Source organism: Aethina tumida, chromosome 5, assembly GCF_024364675.1.
Source record: "Aethina tumida isolate Nest 87 chromosome 5, icAetTumi1.1, whole genome shotgun sequence".
In the NCBI taxonomy this organism is placed as follows: domain Eukaryota; kingdom Metazoa; phylum Arthropoda; class Insecta; order Coleoptera; family Nitidulidae; genus Aethina; species Aethina tumida.
The window spans coordinates 25277990-25296001 of record NC_065439.1 but is presented as its reverse complement, the minus strand read 5'-3'; the positions used below and the strand labels follow the sequence as shown (position 1 = coordinate 25296001).

Below are 18012 nucleotides of genomic sequence, written 5' to 3'. Positions count from 1 at the left end.
TGTCCAAATAAACAAACTGAGAACCGTGACACCTGCCACTCTAATTCATGCTAGATAAAAATATGGTTAAACCCTGAAACTGCAATTGCAATTTTGGCTTTATGATTCCGAATCCGAATAACAGACCACCCCACTTCATTATTTAACCGTGGTTGAAAATATGTCCTTTGACGGGTAACCTTTTATCATTTTTCATTTGCGTACAATGAAATGAGTTTCGAGTTAAATCCAGCTTCGATTGCGGACACAGAAAATATGAAATCACCTGTGGGTTTTCTTAAATGAATTCGTTTGTGGGTATCAGATGTGATCTGGCCCATTTAGGGAACACATTAGATACTTTATCCTCCTGAATTCCTTTATGTTATCTCTTCTACTTCCCGGTCTATTCCCTAGGGTCATACGAGATGAGTTTTTGCTCAAAACTAACAAATATTATGATTCAATTTACTGTATAACATGTAAGATTATTCAATTATGGGTTAATTTGATGCAACATGATTTAGTTTGAAACAAACTGGCTGGCATCGTGTTGTCGACGATGTTCCATCGATGTACAAACACAATATTTCATCGTTATTCGTCAATTTGCTTTATCAAGGCTGCTTTCTAGTTTTGCATGCAAATATTTATGCACAGACAACGACAACTATTATTTGATTTGAATATAGGAATAAACATTAATTTTAATAACCTTTCATTCAAATACAATTTAAAATCCAACTTCAATCGTGAATACATTAAATAAAATTGTTCTGGCCTATTTGAATTAAACATAAATTTAAAAAACTTGTTTTAAAATTTCATTCACGTACAACGAAATGAGTTTCAACTAAAATCCAGCTTCGATTGTGACACAAAAAATATCAGATCACCTTTGTTAAAATAAATTCCTTTGTAGGTATCAAATTGATCTGACCCATTTGAGAAACACATTAGATACTTTATTCTCCTGACTTCCGTTATGATATCCATTCTACTGTAACAAAGAATATTTAATTGTGAGCTAATTTAATCCAACTTAAATTACTTAAAAACTAAACTAGCTGGTAACGTCCTCGATGTTTAATCACAATACTTCATCGTTATTGAACAATTTGCTTTATCTATGCTGTTTTTTGAATTTACATGCAAATATTTGTCTACAAACCTCGACAACTATTATTTATTTGATTTGAATATTATCTGATTTTTAGTTTAAATGTGTTTATATGGATTAGCACAGAACGAAATGAGTTTCAACAAGTCCAGCTTGTATTGTGATATAGAAAATAAAAATCATGATTTAATGTACTACATAAAAAACTATTCAATATTATGGGTTAATTTAATGTAACTTGATTTAGTTTAAACAAAACTGTTTGACATCCTGTTTTCTTCGGTTATCCATCGATGTATAAACTCAATATTTCATTATTATTCACCAACTTGCTTTAACAAAGCTGCTTTCTGGTTTGCATGCAAATATTTGTACATAAACATCGACACTATTATAGATTTGAATATAATCTAATTTATAACCAGAATTTATATGAATATAATTTTGTTAATGAGTTTCATTTAAAACCCACTTTCGATTGTGTTATATCATTGTTGAGTTTTCTTAAATAAATTGATATAATCCATTTGAGGAACACATTAGATATTTCATCCTCCTTAATTTAATTATCCTTCCTACTTCTATTTTTCTACTTTTTGCTCAAGACCAACATCTATTAACTGTAATATACATAATTATTTAATTATAGCCTGATTTAATACAACTTGATTTAGTTTAAATTTTCATTCCCGTATAATGAAATGAGTCTCAACTAAAATTCAACTTCCATTGTGGACACAGAACCACATTACCGGAGGGTTTTCTTATATGAATTCGTTTGTAGGTATCAGATGTGATCTGCTCTATTTGAGAAACATATTAGACACTTTATCCTCTTGAATTCTGTTATGACATCCCTTCTACTTCCTGGTCCATTCCCTTGGGTCATACGATATGAATGTTTTGCTGAAAACCAATAAATATTACGATTTAGTTTACAATGGCATATTACACATACAAATTACTCAATTATGGGCTAACTTAATCCAACTTGATTTAATTTAAATTGAACTATCATTATAACTCAATTTGCTTTATCAAAGCTGCTTTTATTATTATTTGTACATCGAGAACTATTATTTGATTGGGAATATATTTATGTCAATAAAAATAAAACATAGATTTAAACAGCCTGTTTAAAATTTCATTCACGTACAATCAAATGACTTTCAACTAAAATCCAGCTACGATTGTGACTCAGAAGATATCAAATAACTGGTGAGTTTTGTTAAAATGAATTCCTTTGTAGGTATCAGATTGATCTGGGCCATTTGTAAAACGCATTAGATACTTTATTCTCTCGACTTCCGTTATGATATCTGTCCTACTTCCAGGTGTATCTGTTTGGTAAATTTGAGCTCAAATCAACGAATATGATTTAATTTACTGTAACAACAAAATATTTATGTGCTAATTTAATCTAAATTGATTTGGTGATTTAGTTTAAACTAAACTAGTTTGCAACCTGTTATCGTTAGGCTTCCATCGACGTAAAAACACAATATTTAATCGTTGTTCATCAATTTGCTTTATCAAAGCTGGCTTTCGGATTTACATGCAAATATTTGTCTACAAACTTCGACAACTATTATTTATTTGATTTGAATATCTAATTTTTAATTTGAATGCCCCAATTTGTAAATTTTTATTAGCATACAATGAAATGAGTTTCAACTCAAGTCCAGCTTCGATTGTAACACACAAAATATCAAATCACCAGTGGGTTTTCTTGAGGGGATTGCTTTGTAGATGTCAGATTTGTCTGACCTATTTGGGAAACACATTAGATACTTTATCCTCTTGATTTATGTTGTGATATCTTTCTTATTTCCTGATCTATGGACTTTGGTCATACAATATGAAGTATTTGCTTAAAACCAACATATATTATCATTTAATTTACTATAATATAAAAAGTTATTCAATATTTTGGGCTAATTTAATCCAACTTGATTTGGTTTTAACTAAACTGGCTGACATCGTGTTTTCGTCGGTTATCCATCAATGTACAAACTCAATATTTCATCACTATTCGCCAATTTGCTTTATCAAAGCAGCTTTCTGGTTTTGCATGCAAATATTTGTACATAGACATCGACACCATTATTGATTTCAATATAATCTAATTTTTAACCAGAATCATGTATATGGATAAGGATTAAACATTAATTTTGTTAACGAGTTTCAATTAAAATCCAAATTATGACTCAGGAAATATTTAATAATGGGTTTTCTTAAATGAATTTTTTCGTGGGTATCAATCAGATTGATCGGACCCATTTGTGGAACACGTTAGACATTTTATCTTCCAAAATTCAAATGTTTGGTCAAAATCAATTGGTCAATATCAATAATAACTTCATTTTGTTTAAACCAAACACCCTGAGATCCTGTTTTTGTCTTTGATGCTCCATAATATTTCATAATTATTCATCCAGTTCCTTTATCAAAGCTGCTTTTTGGTTTTGAATGTAAATATTTGTATATACACATTAACTATTATTTTATTACAATATATTTACTAATAAATCAATTTTCAAAACACCTTATTTCAAAAAAATTTGGGCTGTTTCAGAATTCTTAAGCAAAAGAAATATTATGAACAAAATATTTATTAGGAAATCTCCAGTTTGACTCTAAGTCTAACAGGCTGATGTACACAATCCGAAATCAATATTTATAATGACAAAAAAACATATCTGAAGTTGGCATTACAAGAAAAAAATAAACAGTAAATTGCCTTGAATGATTGCGTCAAAATTAAATAAGGGATCGATCCCTTTATTAAATTTTGACTCGTCTCGTACATAGTTTCGAATGAAAATGGGAACGAAACTTCCCAGCAGCCACAACTTGTTGGATTTATAACCCCGCTGCACTAAAGTTTTCCCGTCGACGACGATGAATTTGAAAAAGGGGGAGGGTAACCGCTTGTACATGGGAAAATAGTGAAAATGTTATATAAATCCTTATTATCTTAATTGGAATAATTTAAGGCTAACTGTAATTTATTAACAAGAAGTGCCCACCTTAAATTATTTTATATTATCCTGAACAATGGGAGGAGAATTAAAATATAGGCCTCAACAACAAGGTTATCGTGTTTAACAACATTTACTTCTATATTAGTTTATCTTAACTTTAATTAAAATTTAAACTTAATTGTTTTATTTCTCTTAAATTTTCGTTATAAATTATTTTTAGATCACAAAAATTGGGTTTAATCTAATATTAATTTTAATTAAAAAAAACTCTGACTAATTAATTTAGATTTAAGTAGGCGTAGACATTTAAGGCACACATTGACAGTCTGCGCAGCCGAAAGCTTTAAAATAAACTGCGCATACAAAAAGTGTTTATCCCTTCCTGACACTCAAAAATTTAAACACTTAATGGTTAAATAAAGTAAAACGTTTTTTGACTTCCATTTAGATCAGTTTTCAATAAAAGCAAAACAATTAATTTCTGTCTGGTGCAACGTCTGTTCCGACCGACTTAAACCGATAAAGTGGCACATCTGATACGATTGTGAAAATGTTAAATAAGAGTCCAGTCAATGGACCCAGTCAATGATCTTGCCCTTCTCGTTTCCTTTTCACCACACCGTTCGATCCAAACAACCTGATGAATACATAACACACCGTCAATAGTCTCTCATTTTGCCCCTAATTTAATTTTAATAACTTCTCAAACAACTTTTTAAAAATCCTGTTACACAAAATTGCCTCCAACCAATAAAAATATGACGATAGACATTATTAAAAAATTTAAAAACTTTTCGACAAAAGGGGCATTACGAACACGAGAAGCCCGTTGATTTTCATTACATTCAGCCTGGTGCAACTCTATACGCGTTGTTAATATTTAGAAGCCATGTTGAATGAAGTTTATCATGAAAGGCGATTTTTGTTCACTAAGCCGCATATTGTAATAACTGGGCGAAAATATATTTTAGCTAGAAAAAGTCTATTTTAAATGTGCTTTAATATATCGTGTTACAGGCAGAGATAATTAACGAAATAACAAGTGGAAAGCAAATAAAATAATTTTCGTTTGATAATATATAAAATATAAAAATGCTGTTGCCTTTTTGTTAACCGAAATTTGCTTTGAAAATGAATAAAAGAATTGTTTAATAAAACATATTTTTCTATTATTTGCTGAGTTGTTCATATAACTTCCGTTATGCAATTTAATTTGATACTTTCAATTAAAGTAGGAGAAACTTGAAGAAGACCGAATCTACGAAACTAATAAACGAAATGATACTCTGAAAATAATAAAGTGTAATTTTAGTAGGCATCCGTATAATAATGTTTTGTTTTGGGGACGTAGTTTTTCAGTCGTAACGTACTTGGCAACTTTAGATTACTTCATTTCAAATTTTATTTCTTTATTCTTATTAATAGTGGTGCCAGCTTATTTATTGTAATAAGAAATAATATTCTTTTGATGTTTATTTGATGGTTTTACTGTGTTTTACTGGAATAAAAAATGAGAAAAACTTTTAGAATTTTATTCTACTTTGCCAGAATATGTAAATCGATTCTCAAACGCCTACGTTTCATCCCTAAGCACCAAACTTCGTTATTTTCAGCCAAATGTTACAAATGGTTCCTGAATAGTTCAAAGTTATTCGACAAATTATTCATTCTTGTACAACAAATTTCATAAAAATTAATAAACCCAATTTATTCATGGTACATGAATTTTAATTTCATAATAATACTCCCCATGAATGAAAAACTTTTTTAATCCAACATATTATATTCAAAATAAAATATTATAAACAAATTTAATAAAAATAGATGGAAAATATATCGTCACCGAAATATGAATTTGTTTATTAAAAAGCACCCTAAAAAACAAATAAAAAGATAATATTAAAACTCCACTTTTATTATCTCTGGGTTTTATACCTATATATCACATTTTGTTTTAATCTCCCGGATTATTGCCAACATTTTTTGCCTTTTCCATACGTATTCAGTTTCGAGTGTCACCGAACTTTATTGCCTCCCCACAGCGATAAAAAGTACAATTCATTAAATTACATAAAACTTTAACTATAAAGGCCTTAAAGAGATTATGGAATTAATTTAAAATAATTGGATTAAATTTGAATTTGACAATTTATTTCAAAATTAAAACACATTAAATGAGGTTTACCTTATTCAATGATAACCAAGATCAATTAATTATAATACAAATTTTGGTTTGGACTTTAACTATTTATAACTTACAATTTAAATTAAATCACATCGACTGTGAGTGATTTAATTGATCAAATAAGATATATTTAAAAATTTTAATCAATAAATAAGTAGACAAATTTAAAATTTTACTTTGAACTTTGACCATTCTTTATGAGGAACATTCATTTAATTTAACTTACTGTAATTTAATTGATCAAAGTTAAAAATTTGTACTTTAACCATTTTTCATGAATAAAAATATAAAAGTAAATAAACTAATTTTGAGCCCCTAATGATAAATTTCACTCGTATATAAAAAAACAATGTATAAATTTTAATTTGACGTGTTTTTAAATTAAAAGGAAAATACTTTTTGAGGTTTTGTATACAACAATATATTACAAAAATTTATTGGACGCGACACAAATTTAGAGCGGCATTAAAGAAAATATGAGACTCATTTAAATATACTGAATGTGATCAATAATGGAACGGAATGAATTTGAATTGACTGGGTAATGCAAAATTATTGTCACATTAAATGTGTAAATTTAATACATTTGTTAGTTTTTATTCATGATTCAATGAGTATTTCAAATTTTGTATTTAGAATGTTTTGCTGAATATATTTCTGAATATTCCATGAATTATTAATTAATTAAATGGAAAAAAATTAATTATTTTTTATTGTGTCTGTTTCAAAATTAGTATGTAGTTACACATTTTTAATTATACGTATATTGCCCTTAGATAAACAAAATCAACTGGTCGTTATAAACGATAATATAATATGGCATAATGTGACATAACTCATAAGATTGAAATCGTTTAAATTTCTATTTCAAATGCTGGAAAAGTACTAAAGATTTCTGTAAAGTAAAAATCAATAATTTTATCATCTCATTCATTTCAGCCGTGTCAAGCATTATAAGTCGGAGCTTTACACCTAAAAATACAATCTTGTCGCCTAAACCACTTTCCCCACTCGAAATCACCTCGTTTTCGACAATTTCCATTTCTAAAAGTACACCTGACAATAACCAAATAACAAATAAAGTGGAAACGTCTGTTGCGTAAAATAGACCACGGCAGCCACAATTTAGCCAATTGTAAATGTTGCACTAGCGGCGTCAGTGAGTATCTTTTTTTGTTGTTATGTGTGCACAGCGGCCGTACTCGGGGCCCGGTTCCGCGGTGCTGACTCTTGCCTCCTTGCAGACGCCAACGGTAACCTGGATCCGGAGGCGCCGCCCGCCAACTACGGACGTCGGAGATCTAGGGCCGTCCTCTACCAACTGTCCGGCCACTACAAACCGGACAAGATGAAGACCAAGCTCAAACTCAACAACGTAAGTACCTCTTTTTCTTTAACATTTTGTTATTTTTTTCTTGTTCTGTTGCAGACACTTTGAATCCTTTACACGTGCGTACATAAGTAAATCAAGGGTGTTTTTGTTTTGTTAATAAATGATAATGATATTTTAAAGAAAAAAATCTGAAAAAACTAATGTATTTATGTGTGTTTATTTACAGTTAATTAAGATGCCCCAATTGAATTTTTCATAATTATATTTTAAATTATAATAAATATTACAACCAATTTTATACATTTAAAATTATAAGACAGGATAAAATAAAATAAAAATTCCATTCTTAACTTTTTCCATTTGAAAATTATAGATATTAATCAGGAGTATTTTTATTAATTTGTATTGGTAATTATAATATATTCTGAACAAGAGTCTAAAAATGTATTGCTTCTTATACTGTTTTTTTTAATATAAATTAAAAAAATCATTTTTGATGATAGATTTTAAATTAATAAATAAAATAAATGGTAAACTAGTTCTTAAAATAATAAATTCTAAAATTTATGATTCACTATTTTTATAATTAAGTATTTTCATTTATTTATTTTAGTACAAATATGAAATTCTGAACAAAAGAGACTAAAAATTTGATGTTTTTATAATTTATATTTTTTTTAATATTTAATCCTAAAAAAATATGAAAAAATTAATGTATTTATGTGTTATTTATTTACAGTTAATTAAGATATCCCAATTGAATTTTTCATAATTATATTTTAAATTATAATAAATATTATATCCAATTTTATACATTTAACATTATAAGATAGGATAAAATAAAATAAAAATTCCATTCATAACTTTTTGCATTTGAAAACTATATATATTAATCAGGAGTATTTTTATTAATTTGAATTGGTAATTATAATATATTCTGAACAAGAGTCTAAAAATGTATTGCTTCTTATACTGTTTTCTTTTTAATATAAATTAAAAAAATCATTTTTGATGATAGATTTTAAACTAATAAATAAAATAAATGGTAAACTATTTTTATAATTAAGTATTTTCATTTATTTATTTTAGTACAAATATGAAATTCTAAACAAAAGAGACTAAAAATTTGATGTTTTTATAATTTTAATTTTTTGAATGTTTAATCCTATTTGGAACATAAATAAAATGTTTAAAATAAGATTCTACAATCAATTTTTTCATATTTTAAATAAATTTTCTACATATTAATTATTATCACTAATTTTACACATTTAACATTGTAAAAAAATACTATTAAACGATTTAACAAAAATAAACTGAGAAAAATTTAATTTTATATACTGAAAAAAGATCATTTTGATAATTACATATTTTTTTTAAGTAACATATTAAATTAAATTTAAACTGAGGTAAAGTGGCCCTCAAAAAATATTCTGGCTGAAATTTTTCCAATTCAAAACAAAATACTTCAACATATTAAATTGAAAGAGTATGAATATCAATCAAAAGCATTTTTCTACTTTTTTATTTTATTTATTTTATTTATTTTAATAAATATATGATATTTTGAAAAAAGAGTCTAAAAATTTAATGATTTTATTTATTTTTTTAATATTTAAACCTAATTAAATTATAAAATGGGTAAAATACCTTTCCTATTGTAAACAATTTAATTAAGGAAAGAGAAATAAATAAGACACATAGTAAATTAATACGAGTAATATAAGTGTCATATAAAGCATGAAAAAAAATTTTAATTAAATCTTTAGGGGTAAAAACATTTCGTTCAAGTACATCTATTCTGTTTCATATCAACCTAACAAATCTCACCTTGAAACCCTTCCTACCTCCCCTAAAACCATTAAATTGATTTATTTTCATGCCATTAAATAACAGAAAAAATATTTATAATTAATATATGTACAAATATTATATTTTAAAATCAAAAGTTCATTTGTGAATTTTAAACTTACTACAGTGCTAAACGGTGAAGGGACAAAATAATTTCCTGCCATTTTTTGTCATCCCCTAATCCTCATAAAGGACGAACTGTCGAATCCCTCCTGCCAGAAAAAACACAACACATTTAGGGCACTTGGTTCCATATAACTTTATCGCAGTCAATTTGATGGAGAAAAAAAAATGATAATGAATTGTCGTAAAATTCTAGGATTTAATAAAAATGCGACCCACTTCCCTTAAATGGAGCTTTACAAATCATCCGTTTAAACGAAAAATCAATGAATATCAATTTGCTTGTAGAGTGGAGAATTTATTTGAATTTTTTTTGTCGATCTAACTATTAATTGATATTTGAGGCAAAAAAAATGGGACAAAAAGGAATATTAATTAGGTTTTGTAGTTATCCTCATACACGAAAGTTTTCCAATATCGTTTCCCTTATTCATTTTCAGACGACTCCTTACTTTCTTTGAAAGAAACCATAAAATAATAAAAGTCCCAATATCTTCTACTAAAGAATAACATTATATAACTTAAGTCTTAATTAATAATTACTATTATTATTAATTTTGAACCACTTAATTTCTGAAATAAATGACTATATTGTCTCATATTTTTATATAACTTTAGTAACTACCCTAGAACGAATTCCTCGTTAAAACTTATCCATCTTCGTTTTACTTAACTAATATTTTACGTTTCAATTTTTAGTAACGTTATACCGTTACGAACTCTTGGGAGTGCACTGCCGAGTGATTAAGTGCATATTACACCGTTTTTTTCTAGACAAAATTTAAGAGTGTTCCCTTACCTCATTTTTTTTTCTTTCCCGTCTCTCAACTTTATTGGATATTTTTGTCAACTTTTCCACCTCAATATTGAACCGTTTTTGTGATGTACTCATATCAAGTCCTTTGTTTTGTGTAAATTTGAGTTTGACCTAATTTTGTATTATTTTCAACTTTTGTGTATAATGTTCCCGTTTAAAGGCATATTGTTCTTGTTTTAAGTTTGTTTTGTGGGGGGCATAAAGTTTCACAAGTATTTAAAATTAACCTGAAATTTCAAATAATAGTTGCCTTTCCGAACGAGTAACATCATGGTAAACTTTGGAATATTGTGTATAGTGTGAACTGGGGTGAAGACTGGATTTAATGGCAATTTATTACAAGCATATTAATCATATTTTACACGCAACATAAAATCTATTAACACACTAATGTGCCCTACATTTGTATATATTACTTGTTTAAGATGATATATATATTATATGATTGTTATAGCAACGAAGTAATGTTGAATTGTCATAATTAAAATTTAAGTTGTCAACTAGCTACAGTCAAAATTATGCCTAAATTAAAAATGGAAAAAGACAAAACTGGATACCCCTTTGCCAAATCCGGCCCACTATTTGTTAAATCCAGAGTGTTTGACACGGTGTTTCGCAAAGAGAAAGAAGATATCATCAATTCTCAAGCTCACATCAAAATCAACAAAAAGAACCCAAAGTATGAAATCACGCTCGAGAAAAAAATTAACAAGTCTGTGACGACAATGAGACCAATTATATCTGATACCGTAACCATCGAACCATGTGGCGAGAACACCACCAATTTCAGGATGATCGTACCAAAACAAAAATGTTAATTTTCCCCTCAATTTTACAATGTGCTTTCGAACTGAATAAAAAATTTGCCTGTGTACAAATTGCTTTTTATTTAAATAAAAAATAAATGTGTCGTTAGGATTGTGGTACTTAAAATTAAAATTAATACCTTAAATAGCAAAAAATTGCTAAGATAAATTAAAAAAATAATAAAATTAGTAATTCAAATTTTAAATTTTAATAACTTAAATTAAAATTAATTGTTAGATTAAAGAAATTAATATGCAAAAATAAAATTACTTAGATGGATTAAAAAGAAAAAAAATAGTAACTAAATTTAAGTAATTTAAAAAAAAATAAAAATAAAATTAATAAAAATTACTACAATAAAATTAGTAATTTAATTTATAATACTTTATTTATTAAAATTATAAATTTATATAAAAGAAACAAAATTAATACGTAAAATTGAAAAAATATAAAATAAATAATTTAAATTTTTGAAATTCTAAAATTTAATAAAATAATAATAATATAGATATATAAATTTAAAAAAATAATTATTTTATAAATATAATAAAAAAAATTCACATCAAAATTTAAAATTAATTAATATATAAAAATTAAAATTACTAAAATAAAATTAGTAATTTAATATATAAAATTAAAAAAAGAAAATAATTATTTTATGGAATTTTAAAATTTAATAAAAATAAAAACAAAATTTACATTAAATTAAAAAATAATAAAATTAATAATATATATTTATAACATTTAAAAAATTAATTATTTTATGTTATAAAATTTTAAAATAAAAAAATATATATAAAATTAATACGTTATATTAAATAAAATTGAAAAAAAAAAATGAAAAATTCATTTAAAAATTTAAAATTTCTAACGTAAACTAAAATAATTATAATAATAATTAATCAAAAAACTAAAATTTAAAGAAAAAATAAAAATTAAAATTAATGTACAAAATTAAAATAAAAAAAAATAAATTATGAAGAGGTACCAAAAAGAATAAAAAAATGGCAACTAAATTTATATAATTTAAAAAAAATTAATAATAATTTAATTTAATAAAGTTAAAGAAATAAAATTAGAAATTTAATTTATAATTAAAATTATAAATTTATATAAAAGAAACAAAATTAATACGTATAATTAAAAAAATATAAAATAAATAATTTAAATTTATAAAATTAAAAAATATATAATTTTATTTTATGAAATTCTATAATAGAATAATATAAAATTAATACTATAATAATTTTTTAAAAAAATTTAAAATTAACTATTTTGTAATAAAATTTTAAAATATAATAAAACATAAATTAAAAAAAAAATTAAAATTAACAAAAAATAAAATGAATTAAAAAAATAATAATTTAAATTATTAAAAAGTTAATTATTAATAAAAAAACTATAATTCACCACTAAATTTGTTATTTGCCTTATAGCAATAAAATATGAGTATTTAATATTTGATGTTTTAAATTTTATTAAAAATCCCTTCATATTCGATATGATTACTCACTATTTTGTATTATCACATTTTTATTATTAAGTATTAAACTGATAGTGAGCGAAAATCATCATTTTTTATTTGCTCGTATCCTTTAGTACTGAATAAAATAAAAGTAAGGAAACAACTATCGCTAGAGAAACACATAACAGAACTTCTAACCGTCTACCAATTTGAAATTTTATCAATATCAACCTAACGATCCATTTTATCGCGTTTCCAGACTTTACACACCGTATCCTGAACCAATAACAGTTCTGAAATTTGTATTTTACGACGCCTACGATCGACAGGCGTCTGCTGCGTAAATATTTTGCCTACTCTTTTATGCAGATTTTTTCAACGGAAAGTTAGAATCAGGTCGACGACCTGACTATGGACACAATGATACAATTTGGGGGGTGCACTGTAACAAAAACCAGGAAGTTAATTAAACATCTTACGGAGTTAAGGCCCAACATTCTTTTTATGGAGGTTTCTTTTGTGTCGCATTTCTCCTAGATTAATTTCCTTTTGTAAAAGATTTAATAAAGATAATTGGGGCAACTAATTGTGTATTGTTCTTGTATATATGACAGAAACGATTTCAGAAAAGTTTATTATTAATTTTAGAACACCCAACTTAACCTTTCTGTTAAAACGTCAATTATGTGCCACGTTATTTTTTTTATATCCGATCCTTGTGGCTTCCATTAAGCCCAAGGGCACCTCTCCAACATCAGCTCAAACAAATTAAACGAAACAATTCACTTTGGCGTTTAGAAAAATAACATAACACATGTGCCAACCACAAATGGAAACGATATTGAACTCCCATAGTCTTATCGGATGGTACGCACGGACGAAATTCAGTTTTCTTCGTGCCACCACGACGGCACAATTTAATCCAGTTTGTCGGATCTGCTCTCCGGGAATCAAATATTCCTATTCGTTCGTTCCGACGTACGCATAGTTGGGCAATCGAATTGGACTGAGGAGTTCGTGACATGATAGGGATTGTTCACCAATTCCATTCGTATTCGGCGTGCAGTATTTGCGAATGGCGGGTTTTGCGGGTCAAATGATCAAATTTTGTTTTATTTAATTTGACGAACCTCACGTCTGGAATATGTGAACGCACCCTAAACAAACACTGGCGAAACAATTGTCTTGTTTTGAAACGTTTCTGATGACGTGGAGTGGAAAAATCTACCTGGCATGGCCGATTAAAATTCACATAATAGAAACGTGGATTTATAATGGAAATTTGTGAAGGGGTGGTTCAAAGAGTTGACGAATTTATCTTTCAATGAAACTAACCTAAATTACTAATTTTAATTTCACAATATTAATTTATAAATTTGAATTTTTCCTTTTTGTTTCTTCTTTGTTTCATTTATTCAGTGCTAAAGGATATTTAAGGAGCCTCTAAAAAATGATGATTTACTCCAATTATTCATTCAGTTGAATATAATCCACTCACAATGAAATAGGTATCAATATTTAAAATTTTTTTAATATCTGTATAATTTATCCGTTAAATTAATATATAATAAAATTAATAATAAAAATATAGAAAATTTAAAATTAAAAAAATATAAAATTATTACGTTATAATAAAAAAAATTTGAAAAATTCATATAAAAAATTAAAATTACCAGGGTAAATTAAATTAATTATAATAATAATAAAAATAGTAATTTAAAATTAATGTACAAAATTAAAATAAAAAAAAAATAAAAGTAAAATTATAGATTTAATAAAATAAGTAATTTAAATTTATAAAATTGAAAAAAAATATATTTTATTTAGTGAATTTTTAGAATTTTTTAAAAAATATATGTAAATTTAAATAATAATAAAATTAGTAATATAAAATTTAAAAAATTAATTATTTTATGTTATAAAATTTTAAAATATAATAATATGTGAACGTACCATAAACAAACATTGGCGAAATAATTGTCATGTTTTGAAATGTTTCTAATGATGATTAAAATTCACATAATAGAAACGTGAATTTATAATAGAAATTTGTGAAGAGGCAGTTCAAAGTGTTGAGGAATTTAGCTTACAATGAAACTAACCTAAATTACTAATTTTAATTTCACAATATTAATTTATAAATTTGAATTTTTCCTTTTTGTTTCTTCTTTGTTTCATTTATTCAGTGCTAAAGGATATTTAAGGAGCCTCTAAAAAACGATGATTTACTCCAATTATTCATTCAGTTGAATATAATCCACTCACAATGAAATAGGTATCAATATTTAAAATTTTTTTAATATCTGATTAATTTATCCGTTAAATTAATAAATAATAAAATTAATAATAAAAATTTAGAAAATTTTAAAATATAATAAAAAAATATAAAATTATTATGTTATAATAAAAAAATTTTGAAAAATTCATATAAAAAATTAAAATTACCAGGGTAAATTAAATTAATTATAATAATAATAAAATTAGTAATTTAAAATTAATGTACAAAATTAAAATAAAAAAAAAAAAATAAAAGTAAAATTATAGATTTAGTAAAATAAGTAATTTAAATTTATAAAATTGAAAAAAAAAATATTTTATTTAGTGAATTTTTAGAATTTTTTAAAAAATATATGTAAATTTAAATAATAATAAAATTAGTAATATAAAATTTAAAAAATTAATTATTTTATGTTATAAAATTTTAAAATATAATAATATGTGAACGTACCATAAACAAACATTGGCAAAATAATTGTCTTGTTTTGAAACGATTCTAATGATGATTAAAATTCACATAATAGAAACGTGGATTTATAATAGAAATTTGTGAAGGGGCAGTTCAAAGAGTTGACGAATTTATTTTACAATGAAACTAACCTAAATTACTAATTTTAATTTCACAATATTAATTTATAAATTTGAATTTTTCCTTTTTGCTTCCTCTTTGCTTCATTTGTTCAGTACTAAAGGTTATTTAACGAGCCTCTAAAAAAATGATGATTTACTCTAATTATTCATTCAGGTGAATATAATCACCTCACAATGAAATATGTATCAATATTTAAAAAAAATTTAATATCTGTAAAATTTATACGTTAAATTAAAAAAATTAATTATTTTATGTTATGAAATTTTAAAATATAATAAAAAATATAAAATTAATACGTTATAATAAAAAAATTTGAAAAATTCATATAAAAAATTAAAATTACCAGGGTAAATTAAAATAATTATAATAAAAATAAAATTAGTAATTTAAAATTAATGTAAAGAATTAAAATAAAAAAAAAATAAAAGTAAAATTATAAATTTATTAAAATAAGTAATTTAAATTTATAAAATTGAAAAAGAAAATATTTTGTTTAGTGAATTTTTAGAATTTTTTAAAAAAATATATGTAAATTAAAAGAATAATAAAATTAGTAATATAAAATTTAAAAAATTAATTATTTTATGTTATAAAATTTTAAATATGACTCTAATTATTCATTTAGTTGAATATAATCCACTCACAATGAAATAGGTATCAACTAATCAACTAAACTACTAATTTTAATTTCATAATATTAATTTATAAATTTGAATTTTTCACTAATTATATATTCAATCAATATCAATATTTAAAAATTTTTAATATCTGTAGAAAGACTAAAATAATTGAAATTTATCATAAAATGCTTCAGAATAGAATTGTTTAAGAATCGTCGACGTTAAATTATTTAAAACTTCGGTAACTTGAATTTTTGATAACTAACTTGAGGCAAATTAGTCAACCATCCTAAGTTCTAAATGGAAATACATTTTACTGTAGTAATTCGGCTGTATTTAAAATTTGATAAAATTAAGAACATTCAAAATATTTGGTGGCAGTAAACAAAAATAAACGGAATAACAAGAAATTTCGAATAAAATTCCTTCATTGTTGTTTATTATTTTAAATTAAGCTTTATGAATTTACGTCCGTAAAAAAAATATTTATTTTATACATTATAATGGTTATTATTACAGTAACTTGTTAAATATTTTAACCGTAACTCTTTTATTTAATGTGAACTTTATGAGACTTACGAGAACTAATTTAAAATCTAATAGACCAATTCACGGCGGCTTAAAGCATAAAACTTTTATCAAAAAAACAATAAAACCCCCACAAATCAAAGGTGAAAGGTACGAATAAAACGTCGGGAACAATAAATTAAGCCCGCGACTAAAATTCCCAATCTCTCCATTCGAAAAAACGCCATCCGGTTTATCTGATGCGAATGTCACCGTGGCAGAGGAACGAAATTATCGGTGGCAATCCTATGATCTTGCCTTTCCGCAATCCTCTACAGTTTTAATGGAGCATTATATAGCTGTCCAGGCTCATATCATAATTCTTTCCAGTGAATAACGGCCCTACTTTTCCTTCCATTACCGATTAAAATTAACGTAACTTAAATATTTTTCTGAAAGATAAATTTCTTTCAGAAAAATACTAACTAAAAAATAACAGGCCATAATTCATTGCTAATTGGACTCTATTTATCACTAGTTTTTCGTCCATGCATCAATTTTTTAGTAGTAGCAGCCAAAAGCAACAAAATTATGTCATTCCTGATTAATTAAATCAGGGACACCGTACAATATTTGTTTTTAATTAAACCCGCGTCTTGAACGCGTACTTTTCTCGGCAAAAATTTTTTGTCACCTCCGTGAAAAAAATAATAATTAAAAATTCTTTCAGCAGCAGGAAAAGTGCTTTGCAATTATGTAACCGTTTTTTATTAATTTTTTCCAGAATCTGTTGAGCTCGACGCCGGCTCCATTACCTGAGTACAAGACTGCTACAGTAGAAAAAAGTAGTTTAATCATATCGCACTATGGAATGTTCAAAAGTGTCTGGGACTGGCTCATACTTATAGCAACGTTTTATGTTGCGGTCGTGGTGCCCTATTACGCCTGTTTTTTGGACAACGAGAGGGCGGCCGCCAATGTCGACGTGGTTGTGGAGGGTCTATTTTTTATAGGTAAGACATTCGATACTGTTGCTCCAAGTAAATTGTTTTCTTTAAATTGTACGCTTTGCGATAACTGCAGGCGTTTGTTGTGGGCCCGGATAATTCCCTTAATCGCATGATGTTGATAATTCATCTGATACCACCCGAACGAGACGGGGGGAGGAAATACTGGCATTTTTGGAAAACGCTGTGGGCGTTTCGGCGGCAAGTAAACATTAGCTGCACACACACACACACACACACACACACACACACACACACACGAGGGTCTCCTGTTATCAAAATATCCTAAAAATAAATATTTCAAACGAAATATTAAACCGATAAAACTTTTAATTAAAAAATACT

At 25.8% G+C, this 18012-nt stretch overlaps 1 protein-coding gene and 1 long non-coding RNA gene across 3 annotated transcripts in view; one reads left to right on the top strand and one right to left on the bottom strand.

Annotated features, from left to right (window-relative positions):
* Positions 1-18012, top strand: part of LOC109600942 (potassium voltage-gated channel subfamily H member 8) — an 81261-nt gene that overhangs the window by 29242 nt on the left and 34007 nt on the right. The window contains exons 5-6 of one of the 2 annotated variants that reach the window (XM_049967734.1): positions 7513-7643; positions 17445-17673. In XM_049967734.1, the coding sequence (XP_049823691.1) occupies positions 7513-7643; positions 17445-17673 (360 nt within the window). Of the gene's footprint in view, positions 1-7461; positions 7644-17444; positions 17674-18012 lie in introns of both variants that reach the window. The other variant, XM_049967733.1, reaches the window with a different exon arrangement.
* LOC126265651 (uncharacterized) overlaps positions 1770-18012 on the bottom strand; it is a 92772-nt gene continuing 76529 nt past the window's right edge. The window contains exon 3 of the long non-coding RNA XR_007548147.1: positions 1770-2005. This is a non-coding gene — a long non-coding RNA (uncharacterized LOC126265651). The remainder of the gene's footprint in view (positions 2006-18012) is intronic.